This window comes from Poromitra crassiceps (assembly GCF_964638095.1).
Source record: "Poromitra crassiceps genome assembly, chromosome: 1".
Taxonomy (NCBI): domain Eukaryota; kingdom Metazoa; phylum Chordata; class Actinopteri; order Beryciformes; family Melamphaidae; genus Poromitra; species Poromitra crassiceps.
Window position 1 is genome coordinate 14,779,902 of NC_139623.1, and position 17,152 is coordinate 14,797,053.

The 17,152-nt window shown below is 43.8% G+C and overlaps 2 protein-coding genes across 5 annotated transcripts in view; both read left to right on the forward strand.

Annotated features, from left to right (window-relative positions):
• The window catches only part of arnt (aryl hydrocarbon receptor nuclear translocator), a 30,073-nt gene extending 20,350 nt beyond the window's left edge, over window positions 1-9,723 (forward strand). The window contains exons 8-20 of one of the 3 annotated variants that reach the window (XM_083646662.1): window positions 110-175; window positions 412-497; window positions 680-756; window positions 1,181-1,315; window positions 1,456-1,530; window positions 1,656-1,807; window positions 3,587-3,709; window positions 4,325-4,415; window positions 4,536-4,723; window positions 6,511-7,039; window positions 7,265-7,442; window positions 7,538-7,674; window positions 7,851-9,723. In XM_083646662.1, coding sequence (XP_083502788.1) covers window positions 110-175; window positions 412-497; window positions 680-756; window positions 1,181-1,315; window positions 1,456-1,530; window positions 1,656-1,807; window positions 3,587-3,709; window positions 4,325-4,415; window positions 4,536-4,723; window positions 6,511-7,039; window positions 7,265-7,442; window positions 7,538-7,674; window positions 7,851-7,934 — 1,921 coding nt within the window. In that variant the 3' untranslated portion in view covers window positions 7,935-9,723. The remainder of the gene's footprint in view (window positions 1-109; window positions 176-411; window positions 498-679; window positions 757-1,180; window positions 1,316-1,455; window positions 1,531-1,655; window positions 1,808-3,586; window positions 3,710-4,324; window positions 4,416-4,535; window positions 4,724-6,510; window positions 7,040-7,264; window positions 7,443-7,537; window positions 7,675-7,850) is intronic. The other 2 variants (XM_083646663.1, XM_083646664.1) reach the window with 2 other exon arrangements.
• A 5,834-nt stretch (window positions 9,724-15,557) lies between these two features.
• The window catches only part of setdb1b (SET domain bifurcated histone lysine methyltransferase 1b), a 51,522-nt gene continuing 49,927 nt past the window's right edge, over window positions 15,558-17,152 (forward strand). For both annotated transcript variants that reach the window (XM_083640155.1, XM_083640156.1), the window contains exon 1: window positions 15,558-15,641. In XM_083640155.1, coding sequence (XP_083496281.1) covers window positions 15,625-15,641 — 17 coding nt within the window. In that variant the 5' untranslated portion in view covers window positions 15,558-15,624. The remainder of the gene's footprint in view (window positions 15,642-17,152) is intronic.

A 17,152-nucleotide genomic window follows, 5' to 3' on the forward strand; every position in this document is an offset into this window, starting at 1 on the left:
TTATAATAATGATATATATGCATGGATACGTAGATTGTTATAATAATGATATATGTGCATGGATAGTTGGATACACAGATTGTTCATGTATTGGGCTGTCTGTTTGCAGGTGTGGCACGTGTGCAGTGGAACCCATGTCTATGAACAGACTCAGCTTCCTTAGGACTAGAAACAGGTGACCTAAACCAAGCTTTTGTGCTGGCATTTATTTAGCAATGTTATGTTGTGCACAGTCTGCAGGGAAGATAAGCATCCTACCTTGAATTGCCCAATAGGAATAAGATGTAAGATACGATATTAATTGTTGACCCTCTAGGGGAAATTCAGGAGAACAAAGTGATTATTCACATAATAATTCTGACTAATATGATTGATTTGCGGTGTGTTTTCCAATTCCTCCCTCCTCCTCAGGAATGGTTTGGGTGCAGCCAAGGAAGGGGAGCCCCAGTATGTAGTTGTCCACTGCACCGGATATATCAAGTCCTGGCCTCCAGCAGGTAAAACTAGTAATTCTATGAATGTGGAAATACACACTCATCTATTACATACGTTTGCTTTATAAGTTGGCTAGCCGGCGTGTAGGAAGCTCAAATGGGGTTCTTCATTTGTACACATCATTGTTAGAAGTGATACAATGTGGCAAATGTTGACACAGTTTGTGTTTGTACATGTGTGTTAGGAGTGTCGTTAACAGACGAAGAAACAGACAGCACTCAGGGGAGTCGCTATTGTCTAGTTGCCATTGGGAGACTACAGGTACGCAACTCCCGCAATCTGCCAAAACAAATACATTTTCAACACTTTTTGGGGGGTGAGGGGGGTGGGCCCTATTGAAAATGCATATCAACTACCAATAGGCAGGAGCTTTTGGTCACTTTCACAATCCTATCTGATATGGATTAGGGCTGATATTTGCACTGGTACAATGTGTTTTGAAATCATTTAAAGAATTCTAATAATGATTTTTCCCATTTAATATACAGTATAACCAGAAGAAATATTAACATTATAAAAATATCCATTATTGTGATTAATGCACTGTAAGATTCAGTTTGTTGTTTTTTGTTTAGCTCTAGCTTTATCCCATTTGATTTGACATAAGCGATGACAGAACGTGACTGTTCATTCTGCAATGCGTCGTGTTTCTACCAAAAAAAAATTTTTTGCCTTTCTTCCTTAGGTGACTTGCTGCCCAGGTGACTCAGACATGAACAGCATCAGTGTTCCAGTAGAGTTCATCTCACGCCATAACTGCCAGGGCACCTTCACCTTTGTAGACCACCGATGTACAGCCACCGTGGGCTACCAGCCCCAGGTAAGCTGCACATGCGGTGGTTACGTTATAGGAATGGGCCAGCTTCAGGACTCACTTGGCTACAGGCCGGACTGTGCTAAGAGTGTGGAGGTCGTAACGTTTTATGGGCTAATAGCTGTTGTTTTATCTGTGTATTACAGGAATTACTGGGTAAGAACATTCTGGAACTAGCCCATCCTGAAGACCAGGGCTTACTGAGAGACAGCTTCCAACAGGTGAGGCTGTGTGCAAGTGTGCAGCTTTTTGTGGAGTCAGTTTCTCTATCATTTATCTTTTGTGCTTATTATCTATTTAAAAAAAATCAAATTGTTTGACTTGTTGGATGGTGTTCTGTCTGCAGGTGGTGAAGCTGAAGGGCCAGGTTCTGTCTGTGATGTTCCGGTTCCGCTCTAAATCCAGAGAATGGATCTGGATGAGGACCAGCTCCTTCACCTTCCAGAACCCATTTTCAGAGGAGATTGAGTATATCATCTGTACCAATGCCAACGTCAAGTGAGTCACACGCACATTTAGTCACTCCGATCCCACCAGTACAGTACCAGTGGTTGCACAACATGATTGCACAACCATAAGCAGGACATAATTATTTGACAGCATTCATGCCAGTATATGTCTCTGTATGTTTACTTCTTGCCCTTATTCCCAATTCCTCTCACACCCTTATCACCAGGGGCCGGTTGCACCAACTGGTCTTAACTATGCCTGGTCGTAACTCCTACGTCGGTCTTAGTTAAGACCAGTCTTTAGAGTGGATTTACGCCTGTTGCACCAACACGGCTTACTCTGGTCTTAACTACGCTGGTCGTAGCAATGCGCGTTCATGTGAATTGTCGGGGAATGCCCTCTGATTGGCCCACATGTGCCTCGCGCTGTCACCCACTACTGTATGTGCGTCACTACACCCTCCCTCCTCCCACCCCCCTCCTCCTGTGGAAGCCCCGGGGGAAAATGGCGGCGGCGATTAGTGTCAGGGAGTCTATATGAAATTGAATGTAACGTTCCCAATTCTATGTATTACATTCTAAAAAAGTAACGGCAACATTTGGGAAGGCTAAGCCACACAACTAGTTAGTTATAATCTAATGTTGTGCTTTCAAAGACGGCGAACTGGCGGTGTTACGACGATGACGGTCAAAAAGGTCTCCGCGGAGATCTCTGCTACGCCTCCTCCTGACGAGGCGTAGGAGTTACGCCTGGTCTTAGTGAAAATAAGGCTTAAGTCGTCTTGGTGCAACCGGCGTAGCTGTTAGGTCGTAAAGTTACGACCAACTTAGCTTAAGACCAGTGTAAGACCAGTTGGTGCAACCGGCCCCAGGCCTATAGTGAGGGGTAAACACTGTTTAAGTACAAAATCACCTTTTTTATACCACCGCCGGCGATAGCCAGGCCGGAGGCATTATGGATTCGGGTTGTCCGTCCGTTGGACAAAAGGATGAACTGATTAGATTTTGGTGGTCAAAGTTCAAGGTCACTGTGACCTCACGACCGCTCGTTTCATGCTCGTTAACGTGATATCTCAGGAACGCCTTGACGGAATTTTATCCAATTTTCCTCAAACGTCCACTTGGACTCGAGGATGAACTGATTACATTTTGGTGGTTAAAGGTCAAAGTTCAAGGTCACTGTGACCTCACAAACCCCATTTCCAAGCTCTTTAACGCGATATCTCAGGAACGCCTTGACGGAATTTCTTCCAATTTGCCTCAAACTTGGACTCAAGGATGAACTGATTAGATTTTGGTGTGACATCACGGCCACTTGTTTCATGCTCGTTAACGTGATATCTCAGGAACACCTTGATGAAATTTCTTAACATTTGGCTCAAACGTCAAAGTCTGGACAGACATGCATGTCAACTGCTCACTTGTTGACGGAGGCATATATCCATGGTGCGGTCGTTCTCGGCCGACATTACTGTGTTTCAGAGGCTGTAGCGGGCTCATTTTTAAACCTGGAGTGAAGCTACTGATATCATATGAAACTAGAAGACTAACCATGTCATGCTAGCTGGATGATGATGATAATAACATGATATACTTATAGGGATATGATTGGGTTTCAGTTGTCCTAGTCTCATATACTGAAGTTTATAGTTTATCCACCTTTTTTATAATGGCGTGAGAGAGCTGCCGCAGACATTTATCGTTAACCCACATTTCCCCCCCCCCCACTACGACAGCCCTGCTTATCACATTCCTTTAATAAATCATACTCTGATCACTCTCTCCCTGCACCTCTCCTCTGCACCCGCCTGTATTTGCGGGGTAGTAGAACCTCGACTCAGGACCCCCTCACACCCCTCTCCTCCCCAGGGGGTTCGCTGCCCCCCTCCCTGGGCCAGAGCAGCCCAAACTGCCCTCCTGTGGTGCTCAGCCCAGGGCAGGTGGCCACCAGGTGAGACCAGGCCTGACCTGACCATCCTCCCTCCCTGCATGGGAGAGCAGGGGCTGCTTCTTCGTGGGAGACAACTGCCACTTCCATCAAGCTATATAGCCTTTTTCCTGTTTTTGTTTCCCCCTCTCTTTGGGTGATTCTGCATGTCCTCGTTTCTGTCTGTCTTTTCCTGTAGTGTTGGAATGATAGGGCTGTTGTCCAATGAGAAGCATGTATAGTTCTTTTCTTATGGTCATAATAATAATACGTATAGTAAAAAAGGGCAACTGTTAACACAGGTGGTGGTGTAGCATGATAGTGGTGCCTATTTGTATACCTGTAACTGAGCCTTCTGCTAGAGCGTGGTACTCCTTTCCCCTGTCCTCCTTTCTCTTCTGTGTTGCCATGGTGACTGGTGGTGGGTTGAGTGCTATTTTGTCGGCAGGTGTTTGGGATTTCTCACTCAACGGTGGAGGTGGAGGAAATGGAAAATAGACCATTTTCAACTAAGTTCAGCTCTTCCTTCCTATGTTTTCTCTCACTCTCTGTCTCTCTGTGTCTGTCTCCGTCTCTGTCTCTGTCTCTCTGTATTTCTCTCTGTGTCTGTCTCTCTCTCTCTCGCTCTTTGTCTCTCAGGCAGTTACAGCAGCAGCAGCAGGCAGAGCTGGAGGGAGGTGGAGTAGGAAGAGACGGTCTATATGAGGCAGGACCAATCACCCTCTCACAGGTTAGGCCATGCATCTTTGTGCATGAATGCATGTGTCCAACAATTAAACCTGTTTTAACACAGAAGAGCAATGGTATGTTTGGAGTGTGATACCCCATTGGTAAATGTTTTTGTCCTCAGATGCCAGTGCAGGCGGTGACAGCGGCAGGGCCGGACCACAGTAAGAGCCTAGAGAAGCCAGAGCTCTACCCCTCTCTTTACGCAGGCCAGGAGCAGACCAAGGGCATGCCCTCCACCTCCACTCCCACCGCCCAGATCTACCCTCCAGCCAACAACTACACCGCTACCCGGCCCAATGATGCGTACAGGTAGGCACGGCAGTCTGCTGTGTGAAACAGTATTCACCTTATGTTCAGACGCGGGGGTGGGCCAAATTCTTCCGGGTCGTGTTAACACTTCCGGCGGTCACGGCGGTGAAATATGAAAGAACGTCATGAAGATGAGAGTTGTTTTTGTAGCGGACAGTGCAGGGGGTAAAATAAAGAATGTAGCCTACTACTTTGAGCTCGGTACACAGCAAGCAAGCAGAGTATCCACTGTTAGCCAGGTCAGATAACGTTATCGTCGACAATGACGAGCACTTTCTTGTAAAACATACCTGGACTCCAACAAAGAAAGCTTCAGATAGTTTTCTCTCCTCCGAGCGCAGCTCGAGCCATTTACGTCTATAAGACCCGCAGATGTTAACCTAATTCCCTGGAATGCAAGAATTAACGAGCCAGTTACATGGCTTTGCACTCTTAGACATTGCCTTTTGCTTTTATTTGGTATGTTACATACAATTGGCTAAATTATTAGTTAATTCAGAGTTAGATTATATTGGAGCAGCCAGCCATTTTCTTTTTCTTTGTTTTTTAGCCGGAAGTCGTCACACGACCACACAACCGGGTCAAATGGGCGTGGCTACATAAGGTGAATAGGGTAGAGAAAAAAGGGAAAAGTGAATGTAGTTGAATGAATGAATGAATGAATGAATGAAACCTTTATTGCCCCTCAGGGAATTTGTTATGCACAGGGAGAGCCCAAAAAGAACACAGGCACACATAAAGCACAACATATAAAAATAAAAATATATGAGCATAAAATACATACATCATAAAAAAGCATAAAATTGCATGATCAATAAGGCACAAGGTGCAAGGTGCAAATTCAAAGTGCTAAGAAATCAAGCTATGAGCTAAAGCTTGTTAAGCAGCTGAATGCTGCGTGGGACGAAGGATGTAATGCCTCGTTTAGTTTTCATCCTGGGCATACAGTACCTTCGCCCTGAAGTGCATACGTATACGGTAGTTGCTGCGTGAAGAAGAATGTATCCCCTGAAAATGTGTTTGCGAAGTTATGTATGTTTTATGTTCCCATATTTACCACGCCATGTCCTATGTATAATTTTCATCTTTGCTACTGTTAACTTAGTCTCGCTAGCCAGCCTCTCTTCCGTTCTGTCAGAGAGTCTGGCGTCGCAGGTTTCCATTGTGGGATTGCGAAAAAAATGCTCTGTTTGGGTTAACCAATCAGCCTCGTCTTGGGCGGTGCTTAACGTTAGTGCCCTTGGAAAATAGTTTCGGGGTGGAACTTGTGCCGAGCAGGCCTTCTTTATTGCACAATCCAATTTTTCTTCAAAACTTGCCATTTTCAGCGTGTAGCAACGAGTTAGCCTGTAGGTTTCTGCCGTTAGCTTTCTACGCTAGCTAGTTAGCGTTCGGCGGGAGCATTACAGCGACACACATGGGAGCGGAAGCCGCTCTGATTGACATATGGTCGGAGCCAATGAACAGAGCGTGACAGAGCTTGCAAGCGGGGGAGCGGATATCCTGCTGCCACCGAAACAGCCGCTCGAATGGGAGAGCAGCTTTAGAGTAGGGGAGGGCTGATCCCTGTTGCCTGTTTCCACAGCGCCAGACTCTCTGACAGAAAGGAAGAGAGGCTGGCTAGCGAGACTACTGTTAACTTGAATCAGCTGTATTCTTTTTGCACAAGAAGTGGTTCCCAACTCCTTGTTTTCACCATAGTCGGATCACTGGATCACATTTTGCTATTCTTTTCTCCGTACTACACGGGTCGGTAAACAGCTCACTCCCCGTACTCTTGTCCCCAGGCCTGTTAGTATGACCCCTCAGATGGTGCAGACCGCCCAGATGGTGCAGACCCCTCAGATGGTGCAGACCGCCCAGATGGTGCAGACCCCTCAGATGGTGCAGACCCCTCAGATGGTGCAGACCGCTCAGATGGTGCAGACCGCTCAGATGGTGCAGACCGCTCAGATGGTGCAGACCGCTCAGATGGTGCAGACCCCTCAGATGGTGCAGACCGCTCAGATGGTGCAGACCCCTCAGATGGTGCAGACCCCTCAGATGGTGCAGACCCCTCAGATGATGCAGACCGCTCAGATGGTGCAGACCGCTCAGATGGTGCAGACCCCTCAGATGGTGCAGACTGCTCAGATGGTGCAGACCCCTCAGATGGCTCATTCGGCAGGGCAGATGCTGGCTCAGATGTCTCGTCAGAATGGACCTCCCCCCTCAGTCACCCCCGCCAGCACCAGCCGCCCCCTCCAGGGAGGGCCATCAGGAGGCTGGCCTGGGCCAGGTACAGGGGCTGGAGCTAGACCACCATTCAACAATCAGGTGAGTTAGAAGAACAGGAACCATGGACTGTTTCATAAATGAAATAAACTTAGAATCTTCTGTGCTTTTAATTCATGTTATTTTTATTTATTTATATAGCGTAGTCATTGAAAGGTTTCCCATATCGAAATGATCACATCATTTATTCCCACAGTCAATTTAACACCATCTAATCCCCATTCAACCACCTTATCAGTAAGGAGTTTATTTTCCTATTCTGACCAGCAGGTGGCTCCCCAGGCAGCAAAGACCATGTCTCCACCATTTTCTGCCATGGGGGGATTCGGAGGTGGCTCCTCCAACTCTTTTGGCCAAATGCCCACAGGTGCCGCTCCCACGCCTACCAACGGTGCAAACTACCCACCTATCAATGCACGTGCCAGCATGAACACCAACGGTTATGGTAGGTACAGTACGTATGTACAGTATGTGTCTGTATCCATGTCTTTGTGTTATCCTGGTATGTCCTCAGGCTCTCACCCCTCTATCCTCTCCCAGATGGCTCTCAGTCCGGGGCACAGTTCCCCTCCCGGGCCGCGGAGGCAGTGTGGCCCCAGTGGCAAGGCCAGCAGCACTCCCAGAGTAATGCAGAACAGCACCCTCATGCTCAGGGCAACCAGCAAGACATGTTCCCTGTGAGTGACTCCAGCTCGTTCTCTTAGATACACTATCTTGCTCTCTCTCTCTCTCTCTCTCTCTCTCTCTCTCTCTCTCTCTCTCTCTCTCTCTCTCTCTCTCTCTCTCTCTCTCTCTCTCTCTCTCTCTCTCTCTCTCTCTGTTATAACTCTGCGTCTCCTCCCATTTGCTTCAGGATGTGCTGTCTATGCTGGACCAGCCTGCCAACTTCAACAACGATGACTTTGAGATCCCCATGTACCCTTCATTCAACGAGTGACCTGGTCCAGATTTTGCTGCCCATTTACCCCTTTGTTTTCTCTTCTCTTTCTCCCTCGCTCTTTCTTACATTTAGCTCCTTGGCTCCTCTTTTGATCCCCCCCCCCCCCCTTAGTGCTCCTGAGAGTAGCACTCTTTCCCCCTTTGCCTAGCATGGCTTAAATTGCACTGCCACAAGCCAGTTAAAGATGGAGGGATAGACTTGAACACAGACCATCAATAGGGGATGAGAATCAAGGAATTGCTACTGATAGAAAGAGGATGATTGAAACAATATTCAGGCCATTGTAAGAGAATTCTCTAGCTAGCACTGCCCAAAGCTCAACAACTCATTACATTGTAGATATGTGATATATTATAATGTATACAAGCGCACAATCACACAACCAGAACAATATGGATAGACTGCACCGCAACACCCTCTTACACTTTGGCATCCAAGGAAATGTACACAACGGTCTTTCAGTAATGGAAATCTCATATACTCCTGTTTTTTCTCAGGCATCGGTGATGAGCTGTATTATACTATTATAGCCGATAGCATCTAGACTAATCTATCCAATCATTGTTTTAAACTCAGGAAATTGCGGGGATATACAGCTTTGGTGATTTTACATTCTTAGCTATTGCACGCAAACCACCACTGTCTGTGCTCACCTCAGTCACTGTTTCAGACCCACAGCATGTACAGTATATGCATGTCAGCACTCCCATGGCTGCTTTCATGGAGTGCTTCTACATGGTGCAGATTCATACAGAGTAACACTTTTCTATGTACATTTATGACATCACCTATAAATTGATTGATTTTTTTCCTCCCCCCGGGGAACATGTCAAGTTTGTCAGGGGTTTTCAAAAACTGACACTGCGGGACTCCCCTCAGCCGTCGGACAAAGCCTGGAACCCCCCCCACCCCAGTTTACTTGCTCAAATCCTAGATGCCTATGGGATCGTGATTATGTTATTTGATCCCATAGAGTAGACACTCAATAATTTAGCCAAGATAGCCTGATATTGCTGTTTGACTTAAGACTTTATCAAATACATAAACAGTTCTGTCTGAAGGCATTTATTTGTTTCTGACTCTGGGAGTCACACACATTTAGGCTATTCTATGTGATCAACTTTTGATAACTAATGTAATAATAACTAATGGAATATTCTTTCACTTCCATTCACTGAGCCTCCCCTGAAACTGTTTGGAGCCCCCCTGGGGAGGCCCGCCTCGACCTTTGAAAACCTCTGATCTAAATAGTTTTAACGACAAAGTGTAATATTGGATACATAAGTCTGGTGCCCTTTTGAAATGTGTGCATTCTGTTACCTTTGACTACATGTACATAAATATGTATGTTTGTAAAATGGATGCATTCTTAACTTGAACACAATCATGGGGTTTCTGACTTGCTTGATTTCCTCTTCTGTTGCCCTGTATTACCTAGCACACACTTCCCTTTTCTCTCTGTACCAAGTATGGGCTTTTTTATACTCCTTTTGTAAAAGAAATTTAAAAAAGAAATCGCACAGCAATAATTAACGAGCAGGAATTATGTACTTTTAAAGCCATTCTTTATTGTTCTAAATGTTTTTCTTGGTTGATGTTATTTTAAAGGGGAGAGACATGGTAGTAATGTTTGATTTAATTGAAATGTTTCCCAAGTATTGTTTATTGTTATTTTCGAGCTTTTGATCTCTTGACCTCTCCATTACCGTTTTTTGATTGGTATTTTAATAACGGTTTAATCAGGGTTGTATTCAGGATAAAAATGGAATAAACAGAGCTGAAACAATATGTTCTACAAGTGAGATAATTTGCAAAAGTATTTTCTCCGCTTTTTGCCCTCTTGTTTGTGACAAACATTTGGACTCCGGCTGAATTTTTGCCAAGAAGATCCCAACAACATTATATCCTGTGTTTTACAATAAATTGTTGGTATGTTTGTGGTCTGGAATAATATTGAAGTTATGTGGGATGAGAGATTATACTTCTAAAAGGTAAATGTTTTAATTTTGAAGGTGTGGAATTTGTTTTAATTTGACCCATTACAGTTTTTCATTGTGTACACTTGCACACTCATGCTGACAAATGTAAATTTTATGTAAACCCATGTTGATAGTGTCCCATTTTCATTTTGAAAAGGGTGGTATTTTGGTGATTGTGTTATTGTTTAAAACCTCTTTGGTTGCTCTGTATCCAGGTTTTTACAATTATGTGAACTGCAGTTTATATCACACATAGAAACACAAATATATAAATATACTGTATATGTATATGAAATGTTAAATGAGAGAAAGATAAATGTTTGGTTTTTGTATTAAATTGTTATATTGCCAAAAATCAATGGGTCAAAACACTAAGTTATTTGCATTACTTTTAAAGTACTACTGACAGTTAAGTACCACTGGGGTTAGTGGACACTAGTCTCACAATATAAAATATTGAAAATGTTTTTAACATTGTCAGTGTTTTCATGATGGGTGTGTAGAAGCCCTGTAAAGTAGCGATGCACTTTGCTGATGACACTCATTAGGCAAGAGTCATCATGTCTGTTAGTTACATCTGTCCATCAGTGTTCACTTACTTGCTTTGTCAGTTTTATGTTCTTAATTGGTATAAAGAAACGGAAGACAACGTTGCTTTGATTGGCATGTATCCGTTTTCTTTCCCCACTCTGTCTATCAGCTGGTGAGAACGCAGAGATCTGTGGTTATCTCCGAGGATCAGTTTCCTCCCTCCGCCTTCCCTCCTCTCACAGCCTGGGGGTGACAACGGATGGAATTAATGCTAGTAATGGATCTAACATAGGGTTACTGTTTCTCAGCTATGATCTGTTTGGGTTACGCTTGAGTGAGTCATTTCAAGACAATCCACACGATACAGGTGGACATACTGGTACATGTAGGTTTCCCCCTGCTCTGTATCTCTCTGGTGGCTATCCCAGCTTTTTCAGGTCCACCCTTATTTGCATATAGGGTCACTTTACTCTTAACTTGTGTGTGTCTCTGTAGTGGCATCAGAATACACGCAATCTGCATTTTTTTGGACAGGATCAGTTTCCAACCCCTCTCAAGTGAATTGCCACCAAGGCGTCATATCCTCTTTCTCTCCCTCAACCATTCCTTTTTCTTTTATGCATTTTTTCTTCACCACTCCATTGATTTGCTGACCTATTTTTATACGGACAACCCTGTGTCAGTGTATGTTTCAGCAAGCCGATTGGTGCAGCATAGACAGGGCATCTTTGGCCACTTTTGATGGGTACTTTTGCAAAGTCCATCTTGTCTTAAAAGAGTATCCTGTTGTCTGTTGGGTCCAGTGTGTAGGTCTCTTGGGAGCAGGAACCGGTAGCTCCTGTTCAGATGTCATCTCCTGTAAAGCTCTACTCTCCCAGACCAAAGCCATGCCTGGGTGTCCTAATCTCAGGAACGGCCTGATCGTTACCAAACTCCTTATTAAGTATTCATGGAGGACACAGGTGCCAAGTGTGGCTCTGTGTCCACCAATCCATCCTGTCTTGGGGGGTGGAGGGGGGAACATGCTGGGGAGGAAGACAGAAGGTGTCAATGTTGAGAAAAAGAGGCCAAGGAAGACACAGAGAGAAATGGGCTGTTGAGTCAGAAGGAATAATAGAAACGACAGGAGCAAAACGGATTCACTGTGAGCACCAACTGGGAGGTTTGGAGAGCTTATCCATGTAAGGACATACTGGATCAATACCTTTTGGAACAATTTACAACATTCATGGAACTAGTTTGGTGAACTATCGAACGAGAAGTTAACAAATGAGAGAAGGAAGAGAAGGAGTTGGGAGGATAGACCGTTTTCCTTGGAGTCTGTGATACTGTCAACATGAATGTACCACTACTACCCGTTGCCAGGCTGAATCCGGATGTGGACGTGGACCTGGGGTTTGCCGTCTTCTTCTTCTTTATCCTCTGCTTCTTTTTGATGGTGACCATAGTGCGCTGCTTTAAGCTGGCGCTGGACCCTTACAGCGGTATCTCTGTTTCCACATACCAGGTAGAAGACGAGGAAATGGACGACTGATGGAGGCCCGACCTGCTCTCTGTCACAGACCTTATACAAATGATAAGGGAAAGGATCTTCATCATCATCAGATCTTCAAACGAGAGCAATGATATCTACTCCTACTCCGCAGATGGAACTGGAGATCAATGAGCTGCCACAGGCCGGATTTTTAGGCTTTTGTTATGACTGAGCAGTCTGGTGGGAAATATATTTCTACAACTACCTTATGTTCACTTTTGTATCGTCCCTGCCTGCCTCTCTGAAATGTGCCCAATGACTTCAAATATAAGTATGCCATGAATATCATTATAGAGAATGAGATATACTTGAATGTTTAGTTTTGTTTATGCTTTACTCATGGATCGCACAAGGCATAGATAAACATGTAGCCTGCATGTCTTGGTGAATCTTTTTTACCCTTTAATCCTTGATGCTGAAAGATGTCATCCTTTGAAATTAACCGAAATGTATTAAAATGGCTCATGTGTTTGCTGTAGGCCTGCTGGTCTCTGTTACTAGACCAGTGGGGGATTTCACAAAGCAGGATTAGTAAACCAGACTTATCAACATGTATGATTGAACCATAAACCCAATATTCATGTTTTCTTTACAGATTTACAGATTCAACTCGGTATCATCAGGATATAGCATACTCTTTTTTCACAGTTATCTGGCTAACTTTATAATCCTGCTTTGTGTGTGTGTGTGTGTGGGGGGGGGGGGGGGCCCAGGTGCATAAGATGTCAGTGATGACATCTCTGTGTTCACACCCATCCCACAGTGCAAAGTGCTCAAACATCAACATCCAGTTCTACCAGGACAGATATTTGAGAGCAGCAGTGTTTCATACCTATTTTTATCTAGAAATGAAGGACATTTATTTTGGCTTCTCACTGCCCAGTTCTGGCTTGCTGGTGTGATCAACCTAAAGGCAACACTTTTTAAAGGCAAATAAATCGAACTCATCTGTTAAGATGCACACAAAAATCAGGATACAGCATCAGTTAGGCATACCTGGGAAAATCTAACATCAACCATGGTGCGCACATCCATGGTGAGCACTGACTCTCTTGTTTTTGGCTTTGGCCTGATCCTGTGTGGGTCCCCCCCCCCCCCCCCCCCCCCCACAGGGGGGGCATCCAGGTGACTACTGCAATCTATCCCTATTCCCCTATCCCTATTCATAGGTCCACACAAGCTGAGTGAGATACAAAGCACACGCAAGCTACTGCCTCGAACCCAAGAGAACAGAAATGCTGCTGTGATCTGTATAGAGACATGGGATCTGTTCATCAGTGCAGAAAGTATAAGCGAAGCTGCTGATCAGCTTGACACAGGCAAATGTTTTCCCTTTCACATGGCCAGTAATAGGGCACAGATGTTTTTGTAAAGAGTTTTCAATGATGGAAATACAATTATAATGCACAACAGATTTGTTTCTCTCTCTCATTCTGTCACGCTATGTTTTGGAGCTTCTGGAAAAACATTCCATTCAAGTTGTTTGTTGTTCAGTAAAATATAATAATAATAATAATAATAATAATAATAATAATAATAATAATAATAATAATAATAACGTCAACCTTTTTCATCTAGCAGAATAATATATGGGGCAGGAGAGATGATGACAGAAGAACGGATGGGTACACCAGGAGGCCGGCATCTAATTTTTCTTTCTGAATCCTCTTTTGGGACTAGGCAGGCCTCGCCCGTCCTGCAGCTCGCTGAGCTGCCCCTGCAGCTCGTTGAGCTGCCCGTGCAGCGGCCAGCTTGGCTGCTGCACAGCCTTGCCCGCAACTCGGCTGCTGTGTGGCCAATGAGACCAGCATCACTGATGATGTCATCAGTGGGATTTATGACAACACTGATGACAATCACAGTGGGACAGAGAAACAGAGACCGAGCTCGCCCAGTGGGATTTATGACATCACTGATGATGTCACTGATGATGTCACAGTGGGATTTATGACATCACAGATGATGTCACAGTGAGACAATCACAGTGGGACAGGGACAGACAGAGCCCGAGCTCCCATTTATGTTGGGGATATATATATATATATATATATATATAGGCTATATATATATACCGTAAATCCTCTAATAGTGGCCTCTATTCCATTGAAGGCCTCTACTCTAATAATGGCCGGGGGCCACGGTCTGCACGGACAAATAGAGGCCTCCCTCCAATACAGGCCTCTCTGATTTGTTTCGTTGCCACAGGGCGTATTTTCACTGTGAGGTCACTGTGAAGCTGAATCTGATTCTTATTGACTGTGCTGAAAACTGGCCAGTCTGGCATTTGTTTTGTTTTTATGTGACATTGGGCACATTTAGAGGGTATGTTATATTTTGCTAATACCTGTGGTATTCCAGTTTACTGATCTGATCATTATTAAGACAACTTATCGTAACTGTGAAATTAATTTATTTGCTTTGTGTTTGGTTTTCTGCAATATTTTGCAATAAAAGTCAGGAAATTAAAGGAGTATGTCCATGAGAGTTTAATATTAAGAAATAAAGGCCTCTACTCTAATATAGACCTCCCTCCAACAAAGGCCCGGGGCTCTCTGCGGCTCAGTAAATAAAGGCCCCGGTCACTATTAGAGGATTTATGGTACACACACACACACACACACACACACACACACACACACACACACACACACACACACACACACACACACACACACACACACACACACATATATTATGTTTCCCCAACATTTATGTGTATGTATGTATGTGTATATATATATATATATATATATATATATATATATATATATATATATATATATATATTTTATATATACACACACACACACACACACACACACATCTACACACATCTATATATCTATCTATATCTATATATCTATATCTATCTATCTATCTATCGATAGATATATCTATCTATCTATCTATATATATATATCTATATATATATATATATATATATATATATATAGATATAGATATATATATAGATATAGATATAGATATATATATATATATATATATATATATATATATATATATATATATATATATATATATATATATATATATATATATATATATATATATATAATGGTGGGGGTTCCGCTGATTCCCTCACATGATTGATGTTGTTGAATCTTGCTGTGCGAAAACGCCGCTCAGTTCGGGTCTGGGCACCTTTCATCCCGCTTTTTGTCATGGGGCGTAAACCACGGAACCAGAATGAACACCGGAAGGCAGTACGCCCAAAAACGTCTTTGTTGCCGTTAGCTTGACGTCTCTTGCCTCGATTAATTGTCTGATGCAAAGCTTCTGTATTGGCTTAAAATGTGTGAGATTGTGAATCCGCAATGTTTCTAAAATAACTTCTTCAAAAACTTCGTTCGGTACGCCCATCTTTTGTTTTGTTGTTTGCCGTTCTGATACTTGGGTCAAATTGTCAAGTTAACGTAAAAGTTGACGAGCTAGAAACGCTGCCCATCCGGTCTAGGGCGGGCTCTAGGCCGGAACCAGGTAGGGTGACAAAATCAATTGTGAGCGGAAGCCAGGCTCAGGTTAGTCCGGCTAGCAACCCTGGGAGACAGAGCGTGCGCACTGCGCTCTCAATGAATGTGGCTAGCAGCCTAGCTAGCTAACCGTTAACTACTGGGAACACAGAATGGATAGCAGCAATGGGTGAGTCTTGAGTATTGTCTCTGGATCAAATTTGAATCGCATCGTCTCACACCTCTTTTGCAGTAAGCGCACAGAACATAATACAACGTATCTTGAAGCCTGCTGCACTCAGTCGATGATGAGAAAATATCCCTCCAGTTAATGCTAGGCTAACAAGCTATTTCCACCATGTCGTTCTAGTTAACTCTCGCTTGCTTGGATGCATGCCATTAAAGTCTCGATGAAGCTATATTGGGTAAAATGTACAATAACATTAACTTAAATTAGTACATTAGCCTCGCCAGCTAACCTTGCCAGTAAGCTTTTGCTAACGTTACGTTAGCTCTCATTAGCTTTATCAGTGTTGAGTTGTAAGGGTAGCTGCAATTTGTCTATGATGATAGAGCTACGTTATATTATAAATTATCGCGCGCTTTCATTCAAGATAGTTTGTCTGTGTTGCATAAATGGCAAATCTACATATAATTGTTTGCCATTCTTTACTTTACAAAACTACAATTATCATGAAGTCGATTGGTTTGTAAACAAAAGGAGGATCAGGACGAATCAGCGTGACGTCACTCGACACCCAGAAATGCGGAACCCCGCGGCAGTATGAGTTGTGCCCATGGAATATCGTGCATTCCTTTATAACTGGGGACTGGTAATCTTATGACTTCAAAGGTCATGAGCTGGGCGGTGACGTCATCAGAGCTGGTATTTCCCATTCCAAACTCGTAGGAGCCTCAGCAGCCCCAACCTAATCGTGCATTCCTTTATAACTGGGGACTGGTAATCTTACGACTTCAAAGGTCATGAGCTGGGTGGTGACGTCATCAGAGCTGGTATTTCCCATTCCAAACTCGTAGGAGTCTCAGCAGCCCCAACCTCAAAAATCCAAGATGGCTGCGCCGCGCAACAACAGTGCGTTCCTTTATCGCAAAATAACTGGGATGTGGAGGCTAAATGACATCACATCCGTTTTGTTAGCGTTCCATTTGCAGAAAACTTGAGCTGGGAAGTTCACTGTTCATTGGTCAGATCCATTCGCTAGCCAGGCTAGCCATTGTTAGCAATAACAATTGACAACATGGCATTTCGCGCATACAAACACTGCAGCCTCATGTCCACACAGATAGATGTTAGGCAGTGCTGTGTGTACAGCTGATTTAATGAGACACAAACAAAACAGAAGTGCTAAACAACATTACTACGATTACTACTACTGTTGTTGCGCGGCGCAGCCATCTTGGATTTTTGAGGTTGGGGCTGCTGAGACTCCTACGAGTTTGGAATGGGAAATACCAGCTCTGATGATGTCACTGCCCAACTCATGACCTTTGAAGTCGTAAGATTACCAGTCCCCAGTTATAAAGGAATGCACGTTATTGTAGTAATCGTGCAGTCGCCAGTCCCTCTCCTCACATTTTATTTTTTTATTTTGCCTTTATTTATACAGGGAAGGCTCTTGAGAGCAAGCTCTCATTTTCAAGAGCGCCCTGTTACAATGAACATATACAAGGGGTTACAGA